At 40.8% G+C, this 18,334-nt stretch overlaps 1 protein-coding gene across 2 annotated transcripts in view; it reads left to right on the top strand.

The window, feature by feature from the left end:
* Positions 1-15,798, top strand: part of bpnt2 (3'(2'), 5'-bisphosphate nucleotidase 2) — a 39,542-nt gene extending 23,744 nt beyond the window's left edge. Inside the window, exons 7-9 of one of the 2 annotated variants that reach the window (XM_061891478.1) lie at positions 5,575-5,709; positions 12,437-12,582; positions 15,508-15,798. In XM_061891478.1, coding sequence (XP_061747462.1) covers positions 5,575-5,709; positions 12,437-12,579 — 278 coding nt within the window. In that variant the 3' untranslated portion in view covers positions 12,580-12,582; positions 15,508-15,798. Of the gene's footprint in view, positions 1-5,574; positions 5,710-12,436; positions 15,444-15,507 lie in introns of those variants that run through there. The other variant, XM_061891477.1, reaches the window with a different exon arrangement.
* Positions 15,799-18,334: the final 2,536 nt, after the last annotated feature.

The following is an 18,334-nucleotide window of genomic DNA, read 5'->3' as shown; positions in this document are numbered from 1 at the left end:
CACAACAATTGTAGGAGCAGGTGAGTGAGTTAGTTTGTAGTAACATCTAAGACACATGGCACAACAATTGTAGGAGCAGGTGAGTGAGTTAGTTAGTAGTAGCATCTAAGACACACATGGCACAACAATTGTAGGAGCAGGTGAGTGAGTTAGTTAGTAGTAGCATCTAAGACACACATGGCACAACAATTGTAGGAGCAGGTGAGTGAGTTAGTTAGTAGTAGCATCTAAGACACACATGGCACAACAATTGTAGGAGCAGGTGAGTGAGTTAGTTAGTAGTAGCATCTAAGACACACATGGCACAACAATTGTAGGAGCAGGTGAGTGAGTGAGTTAGTTAGTAGTAGCATCTAAGACACACATGGCACAACAATTGTAGGAGCAGGTGAGTGAGTTAGTTAGTAGTAGCATCTAAGACACACATGGCACAACAATTGTAGGAGCAGGTGAGTGAGTTAGTTAGTAGTAGCATCTAAGACACACATGGCACAACAATTGTAGGAGCAGGTGAGTGAGTTAGTTAGTTAGTAGTAGCATCTAAGACACACATGGCACAGCAATTGTAGGAGCAGGTGAGTGAGTGAGTTAGTTAGTAGTAGCATCTAAGACACACATGGCACAACAATTGTAGGAGCAGGTGAGTGAGTTAGTTAGTAGTAGCATCTAAGACACACATGGCACAACAATTGTAGGAGCAGGTGAGTGAGTTAGTTAGTAGTAGCATCTAAGACACACATGGCACAACAATTGTAGGAGCAGGTGAGTGAGTTAGTTAGTTAGTAGTAGCATCTAAGACACACATGGCACAGCAATTGTAGGAGCAGGTGAGTGAGTGAGTTAGTTAGTAGTAGCATCTAAGACACACATGGCACAACAATTGTAGGAGCAGGTGAGTGAGTGAGTGAGTTAGTTAGTAGCATCTAAGACACACATGGCACAACAATTGTAGGAGCAGGTGAGTGAGTGAGTTAGTTAGTAGTAGCATCTAAGACACACATGGCACAACAATTGTAGGAGCAGGTGAGTGAGTGAGTTAGTTAGTAGTAGCATCTAAGACACACATGGCACAACAATTGTAGGAGCAGGTGAGTGAGTGAGTGAGTTAGTTAGTAGCATCTAAGACACACATGGCACAACAATCGTAGGAGCAGGTGAGTGAGTGAGTTAGTTAGTAGTAGCATCTAAGACACACATGGCACAACAATTGTAGGAGCAGGAGGAGCAGGTGAGTGAGTGAGTTAGTTAGTAGTAGCATCTAAGACACACATGGCACAACAATTGTTATTGCATTGATATTCACATTTGTAGTATCAGCCAAAACTACTGTCAAGTATCAGAGAAGAGAAGTGAATATTCCACTTCAAGAGAAGTGTAGATAGAAAGTCAACAGATATTAAAAGTAAATGAATAATCCATCATAATGTTGAGAAAATATAGAATGCTAAATGACACAATATGTTACAGCCAACCAGGAGCCTTTGTTTACTTACTAGTGAAAGACAAGATGACTAGAACGTTCACTCTTATTTCATGACTACATTGCTCTTTGGTTGAAATAAAAAAGACATGTTTAATGTATTTTAGGCTTTTCTGTTCAAATAAAGCCAATAATGACATTTTGTTTGTGGTCCACTCTATTTTGAAAAGCATCAAAGTATAAAAATACTTTTCGGTACTGTTACCAAAATATTGGTATCGGTACAACTCTTAACCCTCTTTTTGTCTTATTGTGCTGTCCTGCTTGGTCATTAGACACTAGAGTACTTCCAAGCAGACACAGTGTGGAGACATGAGAGGAGAATGGACACATGTGTCTTATTGTGCTGTCCTGCTTGGTCATTAGACACTAGAGTACTTCCAAGCAGACACAGTGTGGAGACATGAGAGGAGAATGGACACAAGTGTCTTATTGTGCTGTCCTGCTTGGTCATTAGACACTAGAGTACTTCCAAGCAGACACAGTGTGGAGACATGAGAGGAGAATGGACACAAGTGTCTTATTGTGCTGTCCTGCTTGGTCATTAGACACTAGAGTACTTCCAAGCAGACACAGTGTGGAGACATGAGAGGAGAATGGACACATGTGTCTTATTGTGCTGTCCTGCTTGGTCATTAGACACTAGAGTACTTCCAAGCAGACACAGTGTGGAGACATGAGAGGAGAATGGACACAAGTGTCTTATTGTGCTGTCCTGCTTGGTCATTAGACACTAGAGTACTTCCAAGCAGACACAGTGTGGAGACATGAGAGGAGAATGGACACAAGTGTCTTATTGTGCTGTCCTGCTTGGTCATTAGACACTAGAGTACTTCCAAGCAGACACAGTGTGGAGACATGAGAGGAGAATGGACACAAGTGTCTTATTGTGCTGTCCTGCTTGGTCATTAGACACTAGAGTACTTCCAAGCAGACACAGTGTGGAGACATGAGAGGAGAATGGACACATGTGTCTTATTGTGCTGTCCTGCTTGGTCATTAGACACTAGAGTACTTCCAAGCAGACACAGTGTGGAGACATGAGAGGAGAATGGACACAAGTGTCTTATTGTGCTGTCCTGCTTGGTCATTAGACACTAGAGTACTTCCAAGCAGACACAGTGTGGAGACATGAGAGGAGAATGGACACAACAGAAGTGCTACACTGCTCTCCTTTAAAACATAGCTAGCTAGCAGCTGACGTGCAGTTGGCAATGTTGAAGCTCCTTCAAAGTCACTAATCCTTGCCTCCAAAGTAAGTTTCTCACAAGTATCATCCCTGAAAAATAAGTGTGCCTAAAATGTCCGATGTAAGCATTGCAATACAAGCAGTCCATTCCAGATACCACGTGATCACAATAAAATACCACTTGACCGAGACCTTTCTAACATCCACACTGGATAGAAGTATACAGGTCAATAATATCCTGTCAGATTCATAGCAGTATCGGCCCGTACTTATGGCAATAAAAAGGTAGTATTGGGACACCCCTAACTACCAGAACAATATCCCATATAACACCTCTTTTTATCTTATCATGTATTCTACTTCATCCTAGTGAGCTCTACATCTTATTTAGGACATACTAAAGCTGCACTGACATACTTATGTTAAAGTCCTAATTAGTTGTGAATATTATTTAGGACATACTAAAGCTGCACTGACATACTTATGTTAAAGTCCTAATTAGTTGTGTATATTATTTAGGACATACTAAAGCTGCACTGACAGACTTATGTTAAAGTCCTAATTAGTTGTGAATATTATTTAGGACATACTAAAGCTGCACTGACATACTTATGTTAAAGTCCTAATTAGTTGTGAATATTATTTAGGACATACTAAAGCTGCACTGACATACTTATGTTAAAGTCCTAATTAGTTGTGAATATTATTTAGGACATACTAAAGCTGCACTGACATACTTATGTTAAAGTCCTAATTAGTTGTGTATATTATTTAGGACATACTAAAGCTGCACTGACAGACTTATGTTAAAGTCCTAATTAGTTGTGAATATTATTTAGGACATACTAAAGCTGCACTGACATACTTATGTTAAAGTCCTAATTAGTTGTGAATATTATTTAGGACATACTAAAGCTGCACTGACATACTTATGTTAAAGTCCTAATTAGTTGTGAATATTATTTAGGACATACTAAAGCTGCACTGACATACTTATGTTAAAGTCCTAATTAGTTGTGAATATTATTTAGGACATACTAAAGCTGCACTGACATACTTATGTTAAAGTCCTAATTAGTTGTGAATATTATTTAGGACATACTAAAGCTGCACTGACATACTTATGTTAAAGTCCTAATTAGTTGTGAATATTATTTAGGACATACTAAAGCTGCACTGACATACTTATGTTAAAGTCCTAATTAGTTGTGAATATTATTTAGGACATACTAAAGCTGCACTGACAGACTTATGTTAAAGTCCTAATTAGTTGTGAATATTATTTAGGACATACTAAAGCTGCACTGACATACTTATGTTAAAGTCCTAATTAGTTGTGAATATTATTTAGGACATACTAAAGCTGCACTGACATACTTATGTTAAAGTCCTAATTAGTTGTGAATATTATTTAGGACATACTAAAGCTGCACTGACATACTTATGTTAAAGTCCTAATTAGTTGTGAATATTATTTAGGACATACTAAAGCTGCACTGACATACTTATGTTAAAGTCCTAATTAGTTGTGAATATTATTTAGGACATACTAAAGCTGCACTGACATACTTATGTTAAAGTCCTAATTAGTTGTGAATATTATTTAGGACATACTAAAGCTGCACTGACATACTTATGTTAAAGTCCTAATTAGTTGTGAATATTATTTAGGACATACTAAAGCTGCACTGACATACTTATGTTAAAATCCATAGAAGGCAGCATCTTCTGCCTGAGGAATATAAACATGAGGAGGGAAGTTGGAGAAGAGAAACATTGAAATTGTAGTTTGCCCTCTATTTACTGGTGTCACATGAACAGAATACTTTACTGGTGTCACATGAACAGAATACTTTACTGGTGTCACATGAACAGAATACTTTACTGGTGTCACATGAACAGAATACTTTACTGGTGTCACATGAACAGAATACTTAACTGGTGTCACATCAACAGAATACTTTACTGGTGTCACATGAACAGAATACTTAACTGGTGTCACATCAACAGAATACTTTACTGGTGTCACATGAACAGAATACTTTACTGGTGTCACATGAACAGAATACTTAACTGGTGTCACATCAACAGAATACTTTACTGGTGTCACATGAACAGAATACTTTACTGGTGTCACATGAACAGAATAATTTACTGGTGTCACATGAACAGAATACTTTACTGGTGTCACATCAACAGAATACTTTACTGGTGTCACATCAACAGAATACTTTACTGGTGTCACATCAACAGAATACTTTACTGGTGTCACATGAACAGAATACTTTACTGGTGTCACATGAACAGAATACTTTACTGGTGTCACATGAACAGAATACTTTACTGGTGTCACATCAACAGAATACTTTACTGGTGTCACATGAACAGAATACTTTACTGGTGTCACATCAACAGAATACTTTACTGGTGTCACATGAACAGAATACTTTACTGGTGTCACATCAACAGAATACTTTACTGGTGTCACATGAACAGAATACTTTACTGGTGTCACATCAACAGAATACTTTACTGGTGTCACATCAACAGAATACTTTACTGGTGTCACATCAACAGAATACTTTACTGCTGTCACATGAACAGAATACTTTACTGGTGTCACATCAACAGAATACTTTACTGGTGTCACATGAACAGAATACTTTACTGGTGTCACATCAACAGAATACTTTACTGGTGTCACATGAACAGAATACTTTACTGGTGTCACATCAACAGAATACTTTACTGGTGTCACATCAACAGAATACTTTACTGGTGTCACATCAACAGAATACTTTACTGGTGTCACAAGAACAGAATACTTTACTGGTGTCACATCAACAGAATACTTTACTGGTGTCACATCAACAGAACACGTCCAACATCTTTCCTCTCCTTTCAGGGTACAAGGTGCTGTCGCTGTTGCAAATGCCGGCAGGTGATCAGGACGATGTGGACCAGGCCGACGTCTACGTCCACATCACTTTCATTAAGAAGTGGGACATCTGTGCTGGGGCAGCACTTCTGACTGCCATGGGTAATTCAACAACCATAACACCTCTAATTAGTCATTGACTTTTTCGCTTTTTGACTGTGAAAAGGGACAAAAGGTAGAAAATGGACGGATGTGACAATGGAGCCTCTGAGATGAAAGGGCTTTAGGATGCTGGCGATGTTTGCATGACATGGCGTGACCCGTTCCGTGACCCGTTCCGTGACCCGTTCCGTGACCCTGTCCGCGACCTGGCGTGACCCGGTCAGTGACCTGGTCCATGACCTGGTCCGCGACTTGGCGTGACCTGGTCCATGACCTGGTCCATGACCTGGTCCATGACCTGGTCCATGACCTGGTCCATGACCTGGTCCGTGACCTGGTCCATGACCTGGTCCATGACCTGGTCCATGACCTGGTTCGCGACCTGGTCCGTGACCTGGGGCGTGACCTGGTCCGTGACCTGGGGCGTGACCTGGTCCACGACCTGGTCCATGACCTGGTTCACGACCTGGTCCATGACCTGGTTCACGATCTGGTCCATGACCTGGTCCGTGACCTGGTCCGTGACCTGGCGTGACCTGGTCCGTGACCTCGCGGGGCCTGGTCCGCGACCTGGTCCGTGAGTGCTAGAGAAGGATTTAGGAAGCAAAGTCAATGCTGAAGTCAAATCCATGAGCAGGTCTTTCCAGCTGCGTAGGGAGATTAAAGAGCAGTTTCCCAGCTGTGGTTTGCACTCTTGTAATGTTCTTTTCCACCCCTGATATCAAACAAACTGTGGAAGTATGAGGCAAAAGTTACAATGACGTTTCTTAAGCGCAAAAAGTACGACTCAAGTGGTGAAGGATGTATTTTCATTTGCATTTGAATTTTATTTACAGTTTATTTATTTACATTATTATTATGTAGTATTCATTTAATTAAAATGTATTTACTTTAGCACTGCATAATTGTATTTAAATGTATTCCCTTCATTTGCAGTCTATTTAATTAGTGTTTCTTTAGTAATCAGCCTGACCTAATTATCTTTAAGATGAACACATGACAAGGTTTATTCTGTTAAACTGCAAGTAGGTTCTTGAATGTGATCGAAATGAAGAGTAAGATTGCTGATTGAGTGTAAATATTAGAGTGGTGGAGGCGCATGCTTTAGAAGAATATTTGTCTTCAATTGAAATAGTCTGACTTTTGAAGCAGTGGTTCTGGAGCACACATCATTTAGAACCCCCAGTCCCACCTATCAAGCAGCTTCTTCCTAAAACTCCTGATGGGAAGTCACCATTTGTGACAACGCACTTGAAGAAATATATAGGATGTCATGCTGAATGGTAAATGGTTCCATCTGCAGTCTGCAGCAGGGTGGTGAGCTAAGATCAGGACCAAAGTCACCAGAAGTGCTCCATTGTTGCATTGAATAATTGTGCAGAAGGAAGGAAATACACAGCAGTATATTATTGCACAAAGTCCTCTTACACAAGTAGTTAGCATGGAACATTGGAGCAAAACAAGCTAACATGAATAGAATAGAAAGTACTTTATTGATCCCTGGGGGAAATTCAGCACCACAGTTTGCTCACAATAAACAATAATAATAATAAATAATATATGACATATATAGATAAATAGATAGATAGATAGTACTTTATTGATTCCTTCAGGAAAATTAAAATTCCAGCAGCAGTGTAGAGTTGAGATCAATTTAAATAGAAGTAAAAAGTAAATAATGGGGGTTTAAATGGAAACAAAATAGAGAAATATTACAATAAGGATAAAAACTAAAAAGCAACAATGGGAATAAAAATCTAACAGTAAAATAAGACTTTAACAAGACAAAGTACGCAATAGTGAGCATGTTATGAAAACTTATCGCACTGTTATTGTTTTGCATCCCCTGTCATCCTAGTACCCCCCGCCCCCAAAGGAGTTTTTGGGTCTATTAGTCCAGCACTTGGGTGAAGCAGTCTAGCACTGAACAGGCTCCTCTGGCTATGCAGAGGGTGACTGGCATCATCCAGGATGCTCACTAGTTTGTCCACAGTCCTCTTCTCTGCCACCCTCACCAGTGAGTCCACTTTCATTCCCATTGTAGAACCGGCCCGCCTGATCAGTTTCTCAAGTCTGGAGCTGTCCTTCTTAGATGTACTGCCCCCCCCAGCACACTACCATGTAGAACAGAACACTGGCAACCACAGACTGGTAGTACATCCACAGGATGTTGAAGGAGTGCAGTCTCCTGAGGAAGTACAGCCTGCTCTGTCCTTTCTTGTACTGATGGTCCGTGTTAACAGTCCAGTCCAGCTTATTGTCCACCCAAACCCCGAGGTACTTGAATGAGTCCACGGTCTGTACCTCAACTCCCTCGATCACAATAGGTTGTGACCGTGGACTCGGCCTCCCAAAGTCACTGACCAGCTCCTTGGTCTTTGATGGATTGATCTGCAAGAGGTTGGTGTGGCACCAGACAACAAAGTCCCTCACCAGGTTCCCAAACTCCTCCTCTCTGCCGTCCCTGATGCACCCAACCATGGCTGTGTCATCCGCGTACTTCTGGATGTGACACAGCTCTGAGTTGTAGCAGAAGTCAGCGGTGTACAGGGTGAAGAGAAGAGGGGCCAGCACCATTCCCTGCGGTATATATATATCATATCATATGAATACATCACTTTTACAATGGAAATGGAAATGCATTCTTACTAGTGGCAAGTATTTCTGGCTCTTGTCCCTGAATGCCGTGTATCACCAACAACTAGGGGTGTAGCGCTACGTCTATTTCTATTCAACCGTTTCACTACGGGGGTTCCGGTTCGGTTCGGAGGGGTACCGAACGAGTTTCCACACGGACATGTTAAGTAGTGTAATACACGTTGGGTAAACAATGCACACCGAGGCAAAACACAAGGCATGCTAGCAGCTAACGGGCTACGATGGACTGACCATACCTCCTCTTTTCACCGGACATGTCCTCTTTTGCGGGGCTGTCTGGGTGGAGTTTCTTAAATGCCTCAAATGTCCAGCATTTTCAGTTAGGGCTGTGCGTATTTTCAATGTACGTTCAGGGTTAAGAAGGGGTTAAAAAGAAAACAGATTGTGCACGCAGCAGCATTGGTGAGGGAGGAGCAGAGACAGAGTTATGATAAATGTGCATGCGTCGCCAGCCTCTGCTTTTTATCCATAGATTTATCAGATTTTATTTTTATTATCTATAGCAGGGGTGTCAAAAGTGTGTCCTGGAGGCCATTTGTGGCCCACAGCTAATGTTTTAAAGACCCACGGCACATTCTAAAAATGCTATTAAAATAAACAAAAACCGAAGTGAAAATAAAAAAGCTTAAAGGCTAAATGTAATTTAGAAAAACTTGTAACGTTTACTAATAAAAAAAAGCTGTTTTTTCTTTCAAACTGTCATTGTTTAAAACACAATATTGAATCAAAATCAATGCCATTATGAATTATTGACCTATCCAAGTTCCCCATTACTTCACATCAAATATTCCACTAAGAAAAAATATTTTTGCAAATTTGGTATAGAAATAACCCCAAAATTTACATTTTGTTGTTTTCTTACTGTACTGAAAATGAACCGAACTGTAACCTCTAAACCGAGGTACGTACCGAACCAAAATGTTTGTGTACCGTTACACCCCTTATATATATATATGTATATATATATATATATATATATATATATATATATATATGTATATATATATATATATATATATATATATATATATATATATATATATTTGCGTACCGTTACAGCAGTACCAACAACACATCACACACTCAAGACAAAAAAAAGCCTACTACTAGCAAAGAAGACTCAAAAACAAAAGAGGGGGAAAAAAAACCAAGGGCTACCACTAATTCACATTTTTCATGTGTTCATGTTTCATGTACTCACTTACTGTATTACTCTGCCACACACTGTGAACATACACATGTCTTTGTAATGTGTGTGTGTGTGTGTCACCCTGCTTGTAGTGGGACACATGTCTTTGTAATGTGTGTGTGTGTCACCCTGCTTGTAGTGGGACACATGTCATTGTAATGTGTGTGTGTGTGTGTCACCCTGCTTGTAGTGGGACACATGTCTTTGTAATGTGTGTGTGTGTGTGTGTGTCACCCTGCTTGTAGTGGGACACATGTCATTGTAATGTGTGTGTGTGTGTGTCACCCTGGTTGTAGTGGGACACATGTCATTGTAATGTGTGTGTGTGTCACCCTGCTTGTAGTGGGACACATGTCATTGTAATGTGTGTGTGTGTGTGTGTCACCCTGCTTGTAGGGGGACACATGTCATTGTAATGTGTGTGTGTGTGTCACCCTGCTTGTAGGGGGACACATGTCATTGTAATGTGTGTGTGTGTCACCCTGCTTGTAGGGGGACAAATGTCATTGTAATGTGTGTGTGTGTCACCATGCTTGTAGGGGGACACATGTCATTGTAATGTGTGTGTGTGTGTCACCCTGCTTGTAGGGGGACACATGTCATTGTAATGTGTGTGTGTGTCACCCTGCTTGTAGGGGGACACATGTCTTTGTAATGTGTGTGTGTGTGTCACCCTGCTTGTAGGGGGACACATGTCATTGTAATGTGTGTGTGTGTGTCACCCTGCTTGTAGGGGGACACATGTCATTGTAATGTGTGTGTGTGTCACCCTGCTTGTAGGGGGACACATGTCATTGTAATGTGTGTGTGTGTGTGTCACCCTGCTTGTAGGGGGACACATGTCATTGTAATGTGTGTGTGTGTCACCCTGCTTGTAGGGGGACACATGTCTTTGTAATGTGTGTGTGTGTGTGTCACCCTGCTTGTAGGGGGACACATGTCATTGTAATGTGTGTGTGTGTCACCCTGCTTGTAGGGGGACACATGTCATTGTAATGTGTGTGTGTGTCACCCTGCTTGTAGGGGGACACATGTCATTGTAATGTGTGTGTGTGTCACCCTGCTTGTAGTGGGACACATGTCATTGTAATGTGTGTGTGTGTCACTCTGCTTGTAGGGGGACACATGTCTTTGTAATGTGTGTGTGTGTGTCACCCTGCTTGTAGGGGGACACATGTCATTGTAATGTGTGTGTGTGTGTCACCCTGCTTGTAGGGGGACACATGTCATTGTAATGTGTGTGTGTGTCACCCTGCTTGTAGGGGGACACATGTCATTGTAATGTGTGTGTGTGTCACCCTGCTTGTAGGGGGACACATGTCATTGTAATGTGTGTGTGTGTCACCCTGCTTGTAGGGGGACACATGTCATTGTAATGTGTGTGTGTGTCACCCTGCTTGTAGTGGGACACATGTCATTGTAATGTGTGTGTGTGTCACCCTGCTTGTAGGGGGACACATGTCATTGTAATGTGTGTGTGTGTCACCCTGCTTGTAGTGGGACACATGTCATTGTAATGTGTGTGTGTGTCACCCTGCTTGTAGGGGGACACATGTCATTGTAATGTGTGTGTGTGTCACCCTGCTTGTAGTGGGACACATGTCATTGTAATGTGTGTGTGTGTCACCCTGCTTGTAGGGGGACACATGTCATTGTAATGTGTGTGTGTGTGTCACCCTGCTTGTAGGGGGACACATGTCATTGTAATGTGTGTGTGTGTGTCACCCTGCTTGTAGGGGGACACATGTCATTGTAATGTGTGTGTGTGTCACCCTGCTTGTAGGGGGACACATGTCTTTGTAATGTGTGTGTGTGTGTCACCCTGCTTGTAGGGGGACACATGTCATTGTAATGTGTGTGTGTGTCACCCTGCTTGTAGGGGGACACATGTCATTGTAATGTGTGTGTGTGTCACCCTGCTTGTAGGGGGACACATGTCATTGTAATGTGTGTGTGTGTCACCCTGCTTGTAGGGGGACACATGTCATTGTAATGTGTGTGTGTGTCACCCTGCTTGTAGGGGGACACATGTCATTGTAATGTGTGTGTGTGTCACCCTGCTTGTAGGGGGACACATGTCTTTGTAATGTGTGTGTGTGTGTCACCCTGCTTGTAGGGGGACACATGTCATTGTAATGTGTGTGTGTGTCACCCTGCTTGTAGGGGGACACATGTCATTGTAATGTGTGTGTGTCACCCTGCTTGTAGTGGGACACATGTCATTGTAATGTGTGTGTGTGTCACCCTGCTTGTAGGGGGACACATGTCATTGTAATGTGTGTGTGTGTGTCACCCTGCTTGTAGGGGGACACATGTCATTGTAATGTGTGTGTGTGTGTCACCCTGCTTGTAGGGGGACACATGTCATTGTAATGTGTGTGTGTGTCACCCTGCTTGTAGGGGGACACATGTCATTGTAATGTGTGTGTGTGTCACCCTGCTTGTAGTGGGACACATGTCATTGTAATGTGTGTGTGTGTCACCCTGCTTGTAGTGGAACACATGTCATTGTAATGTGTGTGTGTGTGTGTCACCCTGCTTGTAGTGGGACACATGTCATTGTAATGTGTGTGTGTGTGTCACCCTGCTTGTAGGGGGACACATGTCTTTGTAATGTGTGTGTGTGTGTCACCCTGCTTGTAGGGGGACACATGTCATTGTAATGTGTGTGTGTGTCACCCTGCTTGTAGGGGGACACATGTCATTGTAATGTGTGTGTGTGTCACCCTGCTTGTAGGGGGACACATGTCATTGTAATGTGTGTGTGTGTCACCCTGCTTGTAGTGGGACACATGTCATTGTAATGTGTGTGTGTGTCACCCTGCTTGTAGGGGGACACATGTCATTGTAATGTGTGTGTGTGTGTCACCCTGCTTGTAGGGGGACACATGACATCTCTGAAGGGAGAAGACATTGACTACAGTGAGACGGCGCTCACCACAGGGGGTCTGGTGGCCAGCGTGGGTGTGGATCATAAGTCCATCCTGGAGCGGCTGCCAAGCTGGGATCCCAACAAGCAGTGAAAGGTGTGTTGCAGCAGACAGACAAGACCTCTTTCTGGCTACACAAGCTGCTCTTTCTTACTTTAGCAACATGGACATCACAAGCAATGATAGCAAGTTGCCTTCCTGTCAAAGACGCTAACACCTTCCCTGTCACATTTGGCTCTGCATGAAACTTCATATTTGACTTGTAGAATCTGTGAAGGACCATTCAAGTATAAAAGGAGCACAATGCCACTGGATGAACAAGCTGAAGCTTGGAAGGACGAGGATGTAACATTTCTACATGGAGCATGTAACATTTCTACATGGAGCATGTAACATTTCTACATGGAGGATGTAACATTTCTACATGGAGGATGTAACATTTCTACATGGAGGATGTAACATTTCTACATGGAGGATGTAACATTTCTACATGGAGGATGTAACATTTCTACATGGAGCAAGTAACATTTCTACATGGAGCATGTAACATTTCTACATGGAGCCTGTAACATTTCTACATGGAGGATGTAACATTTCTACATGGAGCATGTACATTTCTACATGGAGGATGTAACATTTCTACATGGAGCATGTAACATTTCTACATGGAGGATGTAACATTTCTACATGGAGGATGTAACATTTCTACATGGAGGATGTAACATTTCTACATGGAGGATGTAACATTCCTACATGGAGGATGTAACATTTCTACATGGAGGATGTAACATTTCTACATGGAGGATGTAACATTCCTACATGGAGGATGTAACATTTCTACATGGAGGATGTAACATTTCTACATGGAGCATGTAACATTTATACATGGAGGATGTAACATTCCTACATGGAGGATGTAACATTTCTACACGGAGGATGTAACATTTCTACACGGAGGATGTAGCATTCCTACACGGAGGATGTAACATTCCTACACGGAGGATGTAACATTTCTACACGGAGGATGTAACATTCCTACACGGAGGATGTAACATTTCTACACGGGGGATGTAACATTCCTACACGGAGGATGTAACATTCCTGCATGGAGGATGTAACATTCCTACATGGAGGATGTAACATTTTTACATGGAGGATGTAACATTTCTGCATGGAGGATGTAACATTTCTGCATGGAGGATGTAACATTTCTACATGGAGGATGTAACATTCCTACATGGAAGATGTAACATTTCTGCATGGAGGATGTAACATTTCTACATGGAGGATGTAACATTTCTACATGGAGGATGTAACATTTCTACATGGAGGATGTAACATTTCTACATGGAGGATGTAACATTTCTACACGGAGGATGTAACATTTCTACACGGGGGATGTAACATTCCTACACGGAGGATGTAACATTCCTACATGGAGGATGTAACATTTTTACATGGAGGATGTAACATTTCTACATGGAGGATGTAACATTTCTTTCTACATGGAGGATGTAACATTTCTACAGGGAGGATGTAACATTTCTACATGGAGGATGTAACATTTCAGGATGTGACATTTCTACATGGAGGATGTAACATTTCTGCATGGAGGATGTAACATTTCTGCATGGAGGATGTAACATTTCTGCATGGAGGATGTAACATTTCTACATGGAGGATGTAACATTCCTACATGGAGGATGTAACATTTCTGCATGGAGGATGTAACATTTCTACATGGAGGATGTAACATTTCTGCATGGAGGATGTAACATTTCTACATGGAGGATGTAACATTCCTACATGGAAGATGTAACATTTCTGCATGGAGGATGTAACATTTCTACATGGAGGATGTAACATTTCTACATGGAGGATGTAACATTTCTACATGGAGGATGTAACATTTCTACATGGAGGATGTAACATTTCTACACGGAGGATGTAACATTTCTACACGGAGGATGTAACATTCCTACACGGAGGATGTAACATTTCTACACGGGGGATGTAACATTCCTACACGGAGGATGTAACATTCCTGCATGGAGGATGTAACATTCCTACATGGAGGATGTGACATTTTTACATGGAGGATGTAACATTTCTACATGGAGGATGTAACATTTCTACATGGAGGATGTAACATTTCTGCATGGAGGATGTAACATTTCTACATGGAGGATGTAACATTCCTACATGGAAGATGTAACATTTCTGCATGGAGGATGTAACATTTCTACATGGAGGATGTAACATTTCTACAGGGAGGATGTAACATTTCTACATGGAGGATGTAACATTTCAGGATGTGACATTTCTACATGGAGGATGTAACATTTCTGCATGGAGGATGTAACATTTCTGCATGGAGGATGTAACATTTCTGCATGGAGGATGTAACATTTCTACATGGAGGATGTAACATTCCTACATGGAGGATGTAACATTTCTGCATGGAGGATGTAACATTTCTACATGGAGGATGTAACATTCCTACATGGAAGATGTAACATTTCTGCATGGAGGATGTAACATTTCTACATGGAGGATGTAACATTTCTACACGGAGGATGTAACATTTCTACAGGGAGGATGTAACATTTCTACATGGAGGATGTAACATTTCAGGATGTGACATTTCTACATGTAGTCTAGAAAAGGCATCATGCAGATGCTTGGCTTTTAACATGTAAATATCATTTGTTTTTCAAGGAGTGCAAAATTATCTTCATTACTTTGTTCATATCTATTTCTAAAAAGAAAGTGGGTTTTGGTGTACAGGTGTTTATTTAGTTGTTCTCCCCTCCAAATATACAAATAAGTTATTGCCAGAGAACATAACTGTGAAAAGAATCAAGCAACTGGACTAATAAATGGTGCTAGCACACAGACTTTTATGGGAAATGCTTAGAATGATGTTCTGTTCCAGAATAAAGTCAACGTTTATTCAATCATGAGGATTGTGTTTGTTAGGACTTTCTAGGGAATGAAAATGTCATATTGTTCTCTTTGAAGGTTGGCCAGAATGAGCGGACTGTTGAAAATAGCAATCGTGGGATTACTTTTCACAAGTAAGATTTAACCTTAAAGTACTATTGCTTGTATTTTGTGAAAAGAATATTAGCACAGAGTTGAGAAGGAGCAAAGATCTTCAACAGTGCTGACGTCCTAGCTGCTAGCAAACAAGAGTATGACCATTATAGAATATTTGGTCAATTAAATTACTTACATTTTAAAATGTCATATAACAAACTTGAAATAAATGATGAAAATAAAGTTTGTAAAAGCCAACGGGGTTAAAAGTTAGGACTACAGTGTGGAGTTAATATATGTTGGCTAACTAAACAAACAGTGGCTGAACAATACAAGTCTTGCTTTTATGCAAAGCGACATTCATCAAAAATACATATAAGTTAATCAGTGTAAACATGATCATATAAGGGAAGAATGTCATAGAAAATATCAAAACAAAGTGTCAAGACAGAATAAATAAACAGAATAAACAGAGATACAGTCTATAAGATATATAGATATTTAATGTAATCATACATTGTTTATGTAACATGTATATATAACCTCATCATATTGTTTATGTAACATGTATATATAACCTCATCATATTGTTTATGTAACATGTATATATAACCTCATCATATTGTTTATGTAACATGTATATATAACCTCATCATATTGTTTATGTAACATGTATATATAACCTCATCATATTGTTTATGTAACATGTATATATAACCTCATCATATTGTTTATGTAACATGTATATATAACCTCATCATATTGTTTATGTAACATGTATATATAACCTCATCATATTGTTTCTTCAACTTAGGAATAGCCGACCCTTCCCAGTTTAGATCTGGGACGTCTGCTCACTTCTAGCATATAAGAATATTCTATTACTGTTAAGAAAACATGTGTCCTTTATCATAGCTACACGCATGAGAACAAAGGGGTGACAATGAGTGGTATTCAGTGAGGTAAGATGAATGAAATGTGCTGACACTTAATTGCTCCTGACTAATGTATTGTACTCATCACCACTCCAAGATGGCGGCCCCACGTCTCCTCAGTGCCATGCTGTGTCTACTTACAATATGTCTATGGTCTATGCTCTGTCTACTTACAACATGTCTATGGTCGATGCTGTGTCTACTTACAATATGTCTATGGTCGATGCTGTGTCTACTTACAACATGTCTATGGTCGATGATGTGTCTACTTACAACATGTCTATGGTCGATGATGTGTCTACTTACAACATGTCTATGGTCGATGCTGTGTCTACTTGGAACATGTCTATGGTCGATGCTGTGTCTACTTACATGTCTATGGTCGATGCTGTGTCTACTTACATGTCTATGGTCGATGCTGTGTCTACTTACAACATGTCTATGGTCGATGCTGTGTCTACTTACATGTCTATGGTCGATGCTGTGTCTACTTACAACATGTCTATGGTCGATGCTGTGTCTACTTACAACATGTCTATGGTCGATGATGTGTCTACTTACAACATGTCTATGGTCGATGCTGTGTCTACTTGGAACATGTCTATGGTCGATGCTGTGTCTACTTACATGTCTATGGTCGATGCTGTGTCTACTTACATGTCTATGGTCGATGCTGTGTCTACAACATGTCTATGGTCGATGCTGTGTCTACTTACATGTCTATGGTCGATGCTGTGTCTACTTACAACATGTCTATGGTCGATGCTGTGTCTACTTACAACATGTCTATGGTCGATGCTGTGTCTACTTACAACATGTCTATGGTCGATGCTGTGTCTACTTACAACATGTCTATGGTCGATGCTGTGTCTACTTACATGTCTATGGTCGATGCTGTGTCTACTTACAACATGTCTATGGTCGATGCTGTGTCTACTTACAACATGTCTATGGTCGATGCTGTGTCTACTTACAACATGTCTATGGTCGATGCTGTGTCTACTTACAACATGTCTATGGTCGATGCTGTGTCTACTTACATGTCTATGGTCGATGCTGTGTCTACTTACAACATGTCTATGGTCGATGCTGTGTCTACTTACAACATGTCTATGGTCGATGCTGTGTCTACTTACAACATGTCTATGGTCGATGCTGTGTCTACTTACAACATGTCTATGGTCGATGCTGTGTCTACTTACATGTCTATGGTCGATGATGCGTCTACTTACAACATGTCTATGGTCGATGCTGTGTCTACAACATGTCTATGGTCGATGCTGCGTCTACTTACAACATGTCTATGCTCGATGCTGCGTCTACTTACATGTCTATGGTCGATGCTGTGTCTACTTACAACATGTCTATGGTCGATGCTGTGTCTACTTACAACATGTCTATGGTCGATGCTGTGTCTACTTACATGTCTATGGTCGATGCTGTGTCTACTTACAACATGTCTATGGTCGATGCTGTGTCTACTTACATCATGTATCACACATCATGTATCAAACATCATGTATCACACATGTATCACACATCATGTATCAAACATGTATCACACGTCATGTATCACACATCATGTATCACACATCATGTATCACACATCATATATCACACATGTATCACACATCATGTATCAAACATCATGTATCACACATCATGTGTCACACATGTATCACACATCATGTATCACACATCATGTATCACACATCATGTGTCACACATCATGTATCACACATCATGTATCACACATCATATATCACACCATGTATCACACGTCATGTATCACACGTCATGTATCACACATGTATCAAACACCATGTATCACACGTCATGTATCACACATCATGTATCACACATCATGTATCACA

Source organism: Nerophis ophidion, linkage group LG28, assembly GCF_033978795.1.
Source record: "Nerophis ophidion isolate RoL-2023_Sa linkage group LG28, RoL_Noph_v1.0, whole genome shotgun sequence".
NCBI lineage: Eukaryota > Metazoa > Chordata > Actinopteri > Syngnathiformes > Syngnathidae > Nerophis > Nerophis ophidion.
Note: the sequence above shows the minus strand (reverse complement) of the source record. Positions and strands in the feature narration are given on the sequence as shown.